The sequence below is a fragment of the Echinococcus granulosus genome (assembly GCF_000524195.1).
Source record: "Echinococcus granulosus chromosome Unknown EG_S00004, whole genome shotgun sequence".
Taxonomy (NCBI): Eukaryota; Metazoa; Platyhelminthes; class Cestoda; order Cyclophyllidea; family Taeniidae; genus Echinococcus; species Echinococcus granulosus.
This window is the reverse complement of record NW_020170384.1, coordinates 550,465-563,507: the sequence shown is the minus strand read 5'-3', so window position 1 is coordinate 563,507 and position 13,043 is coordinate 550,465. Positions and strand designations below refer to the sequence as shown.

The following is a 13,043-nucleotide window of genomic DNA, read 5'->3' as shown; positions in this document are numbered from 1 at the left end:
AATAAATATTTTCGGTTGTGGGTGGATTTTTCAAAGAAAGGTGATGGATAAACAAACTACGCTATTTGTAGATATTCATCGAGAATCAAGCAGTACATAGCTGATAAATTTGGTAGTCTTCTCATTGGGGTTGAAAATTATTGTACAATCTTTATTCCTGTCTAGTGGATGATTTAAAACCATTCTAATACCTAGTGACGACCACAGTAGAAGTGTGTACAAGCGCCTAAGTTGACCCTCAAAAGGGGGTGGAGGTGATTTTGCATGGCGTCTAGACTAACTTTCCGGAGCTACCGTGCGTCTGCAATACGGCCACTTCAAGATAGATATGCATGTATTATGATAGCACCGGCGACCAGATAAGCCAACAAATTCACCGTGTTTCAATAGGAGCAGTCAAGTTGTTCCATTTATCATCAAATCTGCCAGAAACTAAATGCCCAAAAACATAATTGAAACAGCCACGCCTATTTCAAAAAAATCCATTCTTTCCCAAAAAGGTTACTCTATTGAAGAAACATGTGGCCAGTATGCAGGATCTCAATAAAGTAATGGGTGCAATGATTAAAAAACTCACGCAAAATTGTAATACAATTAGAAGCAGTTTGAATTGTCATTTTGGCCAAAAGACTAAAGAAAAATGGATTTAAGGATCGAGCATTTTTGAAAGTATTAACTAACTGCCAAGCATAGTCCTCTTCCGACAGCAATCGGTGGGCTGGAATCCTCATCGATAACGGCCAATAAGCATTTGCTAGAAATACTTATGGAATAGGTCTATTATGTCCTTCAACTGAGAAAGAATAAGGGGAGAGTGCACTCACAATTGGAGACGCATTCAGCCAGAGGATCCGCTCTTTCAGGCGGTAGAACGCGTTCAGCGAGCCCGAGAAGGAGCATACTGAAGCGTTTGTCTTTGAGGATGTCACCAAAGGCGGCATACCCATAGGTGTGGATACCCGCGAGGAGCATGTAATCGTGACGATTGTGCCATTTGCGCAAAATTACACTGAGAGCACGATTCTCTGCCGATAAGGCTCCTGAGCTTGATGTCCCTGTCTCCGCCATCTCCATCGACGACAAGATCGGTTCCGAATCAGCTACTGCCGATGGAGACCGCGGAGCTGACGCTGCTGGTGCCACTGTTGTTCGTAATGATGAACGCAACTTCTTGAAGCGGGCCGACAACTGATCCATGTCCTGCTGCCAAAGGCTTGAGAGCAGCGTCAGACCACCGTCGTAGATGTCGAAGCGAAATGTATCGTCGGCCGTCTGTAATGGTGGAAATGTGCTCAGTGAAGCACCCTCACCCAAAGAACACAAGATGTTTCCAGTGTTCAAGGTGACTTGATGTGACCTTGTTCCTTACCTGTTTGAACTTTTTCGGAACAGCAACACATTCCTCAAACTGAACAGCCTTGGCTCGAATCAGGGCCATCATGGCGATGCGAGAGAGCACCGCAACACCCGACACACCCTCTGTTGGAACGCCGTCGGACCAGCTGTGAAGAGAGGGATGATGATGATGACTCCATTCACGCACTTCAGACTTAATTGAAGTCATAGCGATGACTGCACTCACCGGAGAGCTTCTGCATCCAGAACTTTGGGGTCAGAGTAGAGGTGTCGCATGAAAAGATTGGTGTAACCAAATAATTCCTCTGGAGGCTTCGACCTCAGAGTGAATGGAAGCCACTCCGGTGGTGGCAAGGTACCCTTCGGCGGAATGCCGTAGCTAGAGAGAGCATAAAACAAGCAGTCAGCATGGGTGCATAGAAGCATTAAAGCGCACTTAGGCACGTCTGCCATACCGCATGACCGATTCGAGAAAGAGTTGACGTTCGTGAGCGTTGAAGCCAAAAACTGTCATTTTGTTATCCTCGAAGCGTACATCTTCCGGCAGATCAGCGAGAAGATCCCTCAAAGGCGAACACATAGCAGTGGTGTCGGTTTGCCAATCAACTTGGCGGTACATATCAGCCATTTGCGATTCTTCCTCTCCGGGAGGCGAGCGGGAAAAATCCTCCTCGGCTCCTCCACGTAAACCATGCTCCCTCCTCCTTCTAGACTACAAGAAAAGGGAAGGATAACTGTTAAAGACGAAAAAAAGGAGATTAATTTCAGGTGAGGAAAAATGGCCCACTCGGGATTGATTTTCGTGGGAGTCTCGGAGTGCACTGTCGTTGGTGGGTACCTCGCGTGCATCATTGTTATTGTTGGGTTCAACTTCATCAGAGGAGGAGGACATGCCGGAGTCGGGACGGAATTCCTCGTCACTTTCAGCTGCCGTTGCAGTACCACTACGGCGAGAGCGACGGTTGTTACGTGGAGTTCGGGAGGTTTCACCGTAGCCGTCGTTATCATCGTCTTCGTCCGCCCTTGTGATGAAGTGGTAAGCGGAGAGAGAGAGGGCTGTAGGCCGGACACGCCTAGTACTCCGCCTTCGACGAGCTATTAAGCCCTCCATGTCATTACTTGGTTCAGGGGCCTCCGACTTCGTTGCTGTGGCTGACGCCGCTGAGCAGAGCCTAAAACGAAGTAGGACGAAGGATTTCTAACTACCACTATCTTCTCGGAAGTAAGACTGGGTGCCAAAAGTAGTTTACGCAGTAAATGGGTAGATCGACTTCTTATTTCAATTATTGTATCGAACGACTAAAAAAGATCCAGAGGTCGTCACCAATCAATAGTACTACTAAGGGCCATGTTACTTGTGAAGAATGCCAAGCTGCATGAAAGTAGGGCAATTTTCAAAACTACGCAGGTCAAATCGTTCAGAAGAGGCTTTCTCTAAGAACTAATATCATGGAATTATCGAACAAGCTTGGAAGGTTTAAGCAGAAAAAATTTCGTGTATGTAAAGCTACCTAAGTATATTACACCCGCGTACAACAGTTCCCAATTTCAAAATGTATCAAAAACAAAAAAGGTGTTACCACCAAAATGTGCTAATAATGCCATCAGAACAAGGTAAAAGGGAAGGCACAGAAGCCAGCAAATGTGTAGCATGCTTGAAAAGGCTTTGCAAATAAATGTTAGGCCATGAAAATTGCAACAGTTTTTGAGGAAAATTAACCAATAGGCCACAAACATTACCGCGTAAAAATTTATTGACCTGAAAGCTACCGATTAGACAATGTCTATCTCATTTTTTTCGACCTATTCCCTGGCCAAAGTAATCAATGGATCTGCCCTTTGGAATAATAACTCAATGATAACTGCACAAAAAGAACAATTGTTTACAGTGAGCCACTTCCAGAAGTCCAGTTGACAATCTCCACGGAATCCGAATTGGCTTCAGATACAGCATTATCGGACGTGGCGGTAGTAGCAGCAGTACCACCCCCTTCGATAGGAGGATGATGCCCGGGGTCGGAGTCGTCCGAGTCTTCGATAATAATCATGCTGTCCTCGGTAGTACCACGAGGATCCTGTCCGCCCCCAAGATTGCCTTGGGACATCTCTTGTTCCTCCTGCATGAGCATGCGCTCGTAGCGCTTCTTCAAGAGGGCCTCCCAAAACTCACTCATCTCCCGCTCATTCATCTAGAAAAATGATGTAGCTCTAGCCATGAAGAATCAAACACACACACACACACACACACACACACGCACACACACACACACACACACACACACACATTATCCCTAAAGACGACTAAAAATGGGTAAAGGAATAAGACCTTGAACTATAATTGGAATGAGCAACATCAATAGATTAAATTTAGTGATGAAAAACGATGCTGATAGCATAAAATGCCGCACAGTAAAGCAAACTTCCAAAATCAGCTCAAGCTTGAGTAAACAGAAAAAAGCCGCCAGTTTGAGATGTAAGGGCCAAGTTGATCTGCTTTTCTTATCATATCAAACTTCATACCCGTTGAAAGGGCCACCAATGGTAAAGTTACTATCCGTCCCTGTAAAGATTAGAGACTAATCCCTAGAAGGAAGCTGTCAACGGCAAATAAATGGATTGAGAATGATTACACTGCCACGTTATAATGCAAATGTACTGTTTTTTTATTCACTTGATGGTAATGCAAATAAGTGGTCGAGTTTAAATCAAATTAGGTCATCCGTTAAGTTTTAAATGAAATGTAAAAATGCCACAAAAGCATTTTTTTTAAACAGTAAATGTGTGACTGTTGAAAATGTTTACAAAACCAAAACCCCATTTATAGAGGCATCCTAAATTGAAGCTATTTTGCGCAAAGTAAGCACAAATACAAGCAGAAAACAATTACTCACCGTAGGTTCCTTTGCATCAGTGGAAAAATAATGTTTGTCGCCGTCTTGATAATTCTGCGCTGAGGCATCCACATTTTCTTTCAAGCATGGGGAGAAGACTATAGGGGGTGAATCAAAGTCGCCTGCACACGCTTCGATGGTTTCTGAGGTCTCCTTGACTCTTGACAGGGCATCGCGATCAAGCAGACGCTCCAGAATCCCATCGTCGTAGATCAGGACGCCGCTCTCCGTCCCCAATTTCCGTTTATCTAGGAAATGAGGAGAGTGGATTGTAGGAGTGAGGGTGGAACGGATTTCAAAGCCACACTAACCATGCCACAGCAAGCGAAATGGAAATGAGTAGCATGTGGTGACCATCAGGTAAACTAATGTAGCCTCAAATCGTGTTGGTTTTTCGGCTCATTCCTTTCTCCAGCACTATCGACAGCCTCTTCTTTATTTACCATCTACTTATTCAAGATTTAGCCTGCAAAAAATTGGGCTTCGCTGCCGTATAAAAGTAATCACCATTGAACTGTTCAAGTTGCAATGACAAAATGAGCACCGAATAAAAGCGTAGCCACTGATGAAATCAAAACAGTAGGGAAAATAATAACACTAAGACCTCTATACAAATGAAAAAGGCAAGTTCGGGCAACTGACCCCCATGACTCAATAGTTCCCTATGAACACAGATTCAATCATGTAACAGTTATTCTGGAAGGATTGCAAGAGATAAACTGGATGGAATGTAGAATTGATCCCTCCACGTCAGCTTTTGGGTTTTTGTGCCTCCAGGCGCACTTGTGGAGCAGACTGTGGACTGCTTTAATTTTTTCCGCAAATTTACCCATACCCGTACCTTTCGGCATGGCACAGATTTCTATATGAAACCACAGATAAATCATGTTTCAGGTGATAAGACAGCAATCAGTATAGTTAAACTAGAATTCAGAGTAGCGAATCTTGATTCTGTTGACAGTAAGAATTGGTGATTCAGCATTAGTATTCTCTTTAGCCAGCTGATCATTTGTGAGGTCTGAGAATAGAAATAGGACGGTAATAAAATTTGAAGTCGTGAAAACCGGATCGAAAGAAACACCAGCTATTCCGAATCCAAAATTCCGATTGAATACCAACTCAGGGTCAACGACGCAAATAACTTTCCGCAAGCGCTGTGAAGTCAAGGTAAAAAGACAAACAAGCAAGTTTTTCCATGACTTTAGCTAAAGAAAGGATCATAAGGTCATGTACTCAATCGCAGAATGTTCGAAAAGAATCATTTATGACAAAAATTTGAATGTCGATCCTTGTAAACACAAAATCAAGTATATTCTGCCCTTTTCCAAAGTAATAACGAACTAGTTTTAATAATGACTAGCGAGGAAAATCTAGATTTAACAGTGCTGAATGGTAGAAGACAAATCAAACAAATTTTGATGAAATAGAACGCGATAACACAATAGTCTACAACTTATTGCACAAATAACCGGTATTTCAGAACATTAAAATGGGGTCTTCTACCGACTTTAGCATTGAGCGTACTGCACATTTTACTGAACACAAGTGGTCAGGAAAACTTGTAACTATATTTATGAAACGAAAACGACTACATTATCGGCCCTTTCCAAAAAGCGAGCATTTATATCAATAACATTTTCCATAGATTATAAACGGTATTTTAAAATGATTCGGATGAAGGTATGACTAAAATGGGCAGGTAACACAGAGGGCAATTCATGCATTAAACTCCTAACGTTAAAAGAGGCAGCAACCATATGCAGCGGATGAAAACGTGATCAAAAAATCCATCCACAGAAAACAGCGGAGCCTTTAATGTAGCCTAGCCCCAGCTTTTCCATGAACACCTGAAAGCATGCAAATTTGTTGGAATGTCAATCTACAAGAATGACTTCGCGTAAAATAAATACTATTTAGTTGACCAGTCAATCTCCAAAGCCCTGAATAAGCTTCAAAACACTAAAACCCACCATCTTTGGCTTTCATCACTGCTTGATCCTTTCCACTAGCGTCGATCTCGCCGTACTCCCCATCGTCACTGGCAAAGAGGCCATCCAGACCCGTTCTGAGGATGTCGTGAGCCTCACTGCGAGAGAGACGCAAAAGGTGGCGCTTCTCCTCGTTACTCTTAGCAGGCGTCGAATTCAGCGCCGATATCTCGACTGCTTCGGCAGCGCGATCTTCGTCCATGATCTTGGTCAGAGCGAGCTTACACCGTGCAACGTGGATGATGCGCTCCTCCACGGTATCGCGCATAATGAGGCGGTAAATGAGAACGTGTTTCGACTGTCCGATACGGTGAGCACGCGCCAGTGCCTGCATGTCCCGAAAAGGGTTCCAGTCGGAGTCAAAGAGAATCACCTGATGATGCAGCAGAAAATGCGCCAATGATGAGGAAAAAGGGGGAATGTACCGTTGAAGGAGGACTTACCGTGTCAGCAGAGGCAAGGTTGATGCCCTCTCCGCCTGCGCGTGTGGAAAGGAGAAAGACAAAAGGTGCTGCGCCGTGTGAATTGAACCGATCGATGGCGGACTGGCGCTGAATACCTCGCACAGTGCCATCCAGCCGTTCGAACTCGAAGCTACAATTAGGGGAGAAGTTTGAGTTGGAAGCGGCCAATTTTAATCACGTTTACCACTTCTAAGCACTTTAAGTTACGAGGGTGAAAGTTGGCTGCTCTTGACTCTCACCTCTGTGCCTCGACCCAAACAAAGCGAAGGTACAAGTGTGCTCGTTTTTAATAAATCGCACTTTTTGAAAAAAAAAACAGCACCAAAACCTAAAATCATCAAGTTAATTTAGATGGAAATAGCCTATCAACGAGTAAGTATCCCAGATTGAATTTCATGATTTCAACAAATACAGCATGCACTGAAAATGAGGATATAGTAGTTTAGGCGAGATCTCTTATTTGTTACTTTAAACAATAAATTGTGAAAGAAAAGACAAACTTAATGGTAACATTGAAGAGGAATTATTTGAATCTGGTTTTGAAATTCATAGGGCATTAACATCAAGATTACTGAGTGTAATGTATACAAAATCGGCATGGCGATTTTCAAATAAGGTAATTCGAAAACGATATCAATAAGCCACCTTTTCATCAGTTTTATTCTTAAGTACATTAGATTAAAAAACTCAAGTTTTTTGTTACAATGAGCAATTCCTATAGAATTTTTTCTTCCAGTTTACAAATAAGCACTTGTTTTCAATTAGTTAACACTGTCGCCTCCCATGGCCATGGCTAATAAAAGATTTTAAAAAACCATAGTACAAGCCACTTTCCATAATTTGGTCATAGCTGTGTTTTGAAAAAGAGATTCTATAACCTTTATGTTCATAATATGAAGTATACTTCAGAACCTACAATTTGCCCTCCGTACTGCGAAGCAAAATCCAATTCCACTAAGCTACTTCTGACATAACTACAATAAGCCGATAATGCTAAATCCCCTCGGTTTGTGACTCCCTTGGGAAGAGCGTGCTATCATTCCAGAGCCATTTCGATGATATTGAACCGACACGTGAAGTGTAAGAGGGAAGAGAGCGCGTACCCCTCATTGTAAAGCGCGATCTGGATAAGGTCGAGCATGCTGACGAGGTGAGAAAAGATGAGGACGCGATGCCCGCGGTCGCGCAGATGCCGAAGCATCCGCATGACCAGATGTAACTTTGCGCTGGACTCCACTAGCATGCGTGGCTCGTACACCGTATCCGTGGCATAGGTGGGGGGAGCAGGTACCCTCGGGGCCATCGCCTCCCCCGAGGGCATGAGGTACGGGTGGTTGCAGATCTTCTGTAGGTGTAGCAACGGGTTCATTAGGTTGCGCGTGCGCAGAGCTTCGTAGTTCTTTGTCAGCACCATTTTGTAGGTACGCCTGAGTTTGAAAACAATGAGACGACGAATCATAAATAGCAGTTTCGCAATAGCATGCCCCTCTTCTTTAGAATTACTATCTACACCTAATTTCGCTGACCCATTAGTTAGTCTTCATGTAACTACATAATTTCGCTAGAACAGCATCCCACAACACTAGTAGTTCCATTTCCATTGCACTTCTGCAATCTTCACTGCAGAGCACACTAGTAAGATTAAAATAGGGAGAAACATCTTTCATATTAGATAAAGTCAATAAATAACTTCAGGTGATATGACATTCTCCCAATACACAAGCTACTCACTTTTGCAGTGGAGTCAGACTGAGGAGAACAATAATCTCGGTCTTTTTAGGAAGATCTTTAATAACATCGCGTTTCATTCGACGCAAAAGATGGTCCTTGAGTGTGATTTGCAAGTCCTCAGCCCTCTCCTCCTTGGACATCGACGACCACTGGGCGCTCAGGGCCTGAACGTCACTAAGAGACCAAGATGGTACAGAGTCAACCCCGACCTTTATGCTCACTAGGTGTAGAATTTACATGTTGTTTGAGAAGTTGCATCGCAAGATAGAAGGGAAAGATCAGTCCTATTTCTATTAGATGCTATTGAGTTTCAGGATCATTCAATACCTGGATCCGCAATTAATTGGCTATCAGCGTAGTTGCTAGCTCATCGGCAGTTACACATTGCCGTTAAGCAAATGCAGTGTACAAGGTTCCTAAAAAATATCCGTTCAAAAGGAGTGGGTTTTCCTATCGCTCTAAATCCTCAGGACCCTAATCCAATTTATCTTTCGAGAAAGTACATGAAATTTCAGTCAATTTGTCAATCGTTTTTAGTGTTTTACACAAAAGTTGCATATTCAACAAAACATCTTCCTCTTATATTACCTAAACTTCCTGGGGTCTAGAAAGTGAAGCAGATGGATGAGTTCATCGAGGTTATTCTGTAGTGGGGTACCCGTTAGAAGGATCTTGAACTCAACGTCGTAGGAAAGTAGGTCGCGAAATAGCTAAACGAAAATGTAGTGAAAATAGGCACTGAAAGATGAGCCCCGGAGTTTTCGAGAGCTACCAACAGAGTTTGCACATTCAAACAGAAAATTAACCGTTATATACTCACTTCTCATAGTAAGGGAATTAAGCACTATTAAAGTCGTGTGAAGCGGCAATATTAAGCAACTTTGTGGTCACGGGGTCATAAATGCTACGGTGACCACCTTCGAGTGAGATCTCAACTCTTAGATGGTATAGTTCACTCTCGTGAATTTAAGATTTAAAACTATTCCTCCCTCTTATGGAAACTGATTAGTTGATCCCCTTGAAAAATTGGTTGACTGAAATCTCAGAAAAAGTTCATCCGGGCTATTACCAAACGTTTGTGGTTATAGAATGAAGGATACTGGTAGTTTTACGCAGTACGTAACGCATGCGCATTAAATGGTAGATTCTGATAATAAATAATTGGATCGCTCAAGCCCATTAAGCAGGATTTTAGACACTTACACGAGATTGTTTGTTCTTTAGACGATGCGCCTCATCGACGACAAGCACCTGCCAAATGAAACCCATCAAGTTGGTGCGTTCCAAGGAAATCATCTCGTAGCTGGTGATCATCACGTGGAAGGCGGGAATACAGGAGGCCTTGTTGGCATAGAGGCAGTACTCGCTGTAGGCGAAAATTAACAACTGATTAGCGCAGTTGGAGAGACAGAAAAAAGGAGCAGCCAAATAACCTACTTAATCATAGCACGATTTTGACGATCACCGGTGTACACAATCACCTGCATCTCCGGGGCCCAGAAGGCAAATTCGCGTTTCCAGTTCATTGTGACGGCCAGCGGAGCCACAATAAGGAAGGGTCCCGGACGTTTGTCCTTTAAAATTAGTTCAAAATTTCTCTTGTAAAAAACGAACTAAAGAGCCCACCAGTAAAAGGCACCGAACTGAAACCTTCAGGCTCCGAAAAAAAATAGCAAAGTGTATCCTAACCAAAATGCTTTTTCTTGAATACACTGAAACCAAAATACCCCATGCTAGTTTGATTCTAAAAAAAGTACTCCAATTCCCCACTTTCTATAACCAATTGAGATTCTTTCGTTGGACATTGCATGTAGAAATTACTGGGAAGAATTCAGAATTAATGAGGTACGTACTTCTTGGACAAGGGAATAGAGCATAGCGACGATCTGGACTGTCTTGCCTAGACCCATTTCGTCGGCAAGAATGGTATTGATGTGATTGTAGAAAGACTTCCGCAACCACCGGACGCCTTCCATTTGGTAAGAATGCAGTCGCCCGCCCTCCCACTTGGAAAGGTAACTCGGCTGTTTATCTATCCAGTTTTCCTATTAGAAATGAAGATCGTGGAATCGAAAGGCAAAATTTCGCCAGAGCTCATCATTTTTTTGAGATAATCAAGCACGTCAAAAGCTCCGCATCCGAGATGGAATAAAACGTCGAAAAAGTTAAACAACAACGTGCAACAGAAAAACAGCCGAAATAGTTGCAGTATAGAAGTACTTATCGACGAACTGCTGAATGATCAGATTGAAAGTGGCAGTAATAATAAATAACATGAATCAAATAAGTTCACATTAGCTCCGCGATTTAAAATTACGGAAATTGATCCCATTGGTACGGTGACTGCTTCAACAAATATGCAAAATTAATTTATCCATCGAAAGCTCATCTTATGTTAAAGTGGAGCTGCAATTTTTAGGCAAAGAACTGATGTCCATGCATAAGAGTAACCATAAATAACTTTCCAGTGCTAGCAATCAACCACCTGTTCATCTCGACAGTTTTCAGAGCCGCAAAAGCGATATGAGGGAAAAGGGCTAACCTCCCAATTAGAGGGCGGAGACGGAGGAGGTGGCTTGGATAAACCCTGATAAAGTTTGATAATTTGTTCCCTAGTAGCTTCGCCCAGGTGGAGAGTGTAGAGACTAGCGACCTGAGAGAGATGGGCGTCAGCCAGTTGAAGAATCCATCGCCGCACAAATGAGGGTAGGAGGCGCCGTCCACAGGGATCAAGCGGCTGAAGTCCAGCCCGACGGTAACGCGGCAACATTGTGTCCAGGTGAGTCAGACTAACCTCTACCGTCTCCCATGTAGCGTGAGCCTCATCCAAATCACACCATTTCACAAGGATCTCGCGAAGACGGGTCATCGAGGTGAGGGAGGACTTCTTAATTGATTTATGGGTAGAACCTAGCTTCCGCCGCATTGGTGCGAAGATAGTAGGACGAAAAACCTCGCTGATTGAGAGCACGCGTTCTGGATAGAGGTAGGTCGGCAACACTCCATTCTTCAGGTAGTACTCGTACCGACGGCAACCCCATTTTGGCTGCAGCTTCAGCAAACTGGTGGGGATAGAACTCGCTAGTTATTGGCCAATTCGGTGGAAGACGAATATCTAGCCTCATTAACCCACTTGAGAGCAAAAGATCCTCCGGCAATAGGAGTAGTTTTGGGCTCTGAAACGTCCACGGCTGATTCATCGACATCTTCGTCAGAAGAGGGGATTTTGGGGGGATCAGTCCTACCTGCTTCATCCGCTGCACGAATCTCTTTCCTGTATTCCTCGTCAGCAAGATCAATGAGATCTGCATTGCGACGGTGAAAGTACTTCGCCATACCGGGATGCATGCGGAGAATGGCTGAACCTGGTATCCAATTGCAGTGCCAATAGGACTGGTCACGAAACTTCACAAAGTGCGCGTACTGCTCCACTCTGTCTCCCCACGACTGATGCCCAGGGATTTCTAATGAGAACAAGGCACATGGATTTAATAAATGGTCAAGGGGAACTGAGTGATGTAGTAGTAAGAGAATGATACGCACCGGGAAATGGAGCTGTTCTTCGTACTTTCAGAATTTGTTCAACTTCGACCTACAAGCACATAAGCTATTGAGACAGCAAAGAAAATTCATTAAGGCTGTATCATTTGCATAAATGCAATGTTCCCATATTTACCCATGTTTCATACTCCTCAGTAATTATCCCTTCTGCTGCATTCCCGCGACCAGATGACTCCGTAACAGGCTGTTCAGATGGTTCTGTAAAAAGCGCTTCCAGTTCCATTTCGGTGACGAAGGATCCAGAGTTGTGAGCCATCCGTCGAGACCTCCGTAAGCAGCGCCTAGAAGCGATATCGGAGGCCGTAGACAACTCGCTGGCGCTAGCAACGCTATTCTCATCCACAGAAACTGGAGGTATATCCTGTCGGGAAGAAGCCGCTTCGGTGAAATTCGCCTCCGCATCATCAGCTTGATTCTCTTGCTCTTCCATCAAACAAGCTAAATACAGAGGATGTAAGAGCATGGATATACAAAAAGGAAACAAGCAATAATAGACTTGATGCAAAAAACGTTCATAAAATCTGAGATAGCTATGACAAAAGGTTATCGCGCTATTATAGCGATTTCACCAAAACTACCATGCAGCCAACAAAGATAAAGCGGGGTATGCGCAGATAACACGTACTATAATAGCTAAATCAAATAGATGAAAAGTAACAAATAAAATCTAGACACAAAGGCCAGCAGAAAAGAGATCATATCTAGCGCGATCCAGCGTTTTTGTCTGAATTAAATTGGGAAAGACAACTGCCAATCACAATCGATGAACCATGGCCACAAAGCTATGCTGAGTGAAAGCAACCTACATAGGAGAAAGCGGTGGTGCAAAGCTGTGACCGAAAAATTGCAGAGATCCAAATATTTTAAAACAAGTACAAAGGACGTAAAAACCCAGCAGCAAAAGTCCCGGCCATTAAGACTTTAGCAAAAAACCCTACCTTTATTATTTTTAGCTAATTGCATACGTTAAAAACATTGTGTCGTTGACAGCTTTTACTTACTACAATGCAAAGCAGATTTTTTAGGCTAATTATGCAAAGTGTGCTTGCCGC

The 13,043-nt window shown here is 43.4% G+C and overlaps 1 protein-coding gene across 1 annotated transcript in view; it reads right to left on the bottom strand. All coding sequences in view use genetic code 11, as the record gives it.

Moving 5' to 3' along the window:
* The window catches only part of EGR_01057 (Chromodomain-helicase-DNA-binding protein), a gene marked incomplete at both ends in the record, with an annotated part of 14,417 nt that extends 1,463 nt beyond the window's left edge, over positions 1-12,954 (bottom strand). Inside the window, 20 exons of the mRNA XM_024490306.1 lie at positions 825-1,272; positions 1,370-1,502; positions 1,583-1,735; positions 1,812-2,068; positions 2,144-2,528; positions 3,244-3,545; positions 4,248-4,495; positions 6,218-6,608; positions 6,679-6,829; positions 7,803-8,126; positions 8,431-8,604; positions 9,019-9,140; positions 9,634-9,796; positions 9,868-10,004; positions 10,284-10,475; positions 10,973-11,492; positions 11,564-11,894; positions 11,974-12,022; positions 12,107-12,429; positions 12,930-12,954. Coding sequence (XP_024355125.1) covers positions 825-1,272; positions 1,370-1,502; positions 1,583-1,735; positions 1,812-2,068; positions 2,144-2,528; positions 3,244-3,545; positions 4,248-4,495; positions 6,218-6,608; positions 6,679-6,829; positions 7,803-8,126; positions 8,431-8,604; positions 9,019-9,140; positions 9,634-9,796; positions 9,868-10,004; positions 10,284-10,475; positions 10,973-11,492; positions 11,564-11,894; positions 11,974-12,022; positions 12,107-12,429; positions 12,930-12,954 — 4,828 coding nt within the window. The remainder of the gene's footprint in view (positions 1-824; positions 1,273-1,369; positions 1,503-1,582; positions 1,736-1,811; positions 2,069-2,143; positions 2,529-3,243; positions 3,546-4,247; positions 4,496-6,217; positions 6,609-6,678; positions 6,830-7,802; positions 8,127-8,430; positions 8,605-9,018; positions 9,141-9,633; positions 9,797-9,867; positions 10,005-10,283; positions 10,476-10,972; positions 11,493-11,563; positions 11,895-11,973; positions 12,023-12,106; positions 12,430-12,929) is intronic.
* Between the last annotated feature and the right edge of the window lie 89 nt (positions 12,955-13,043).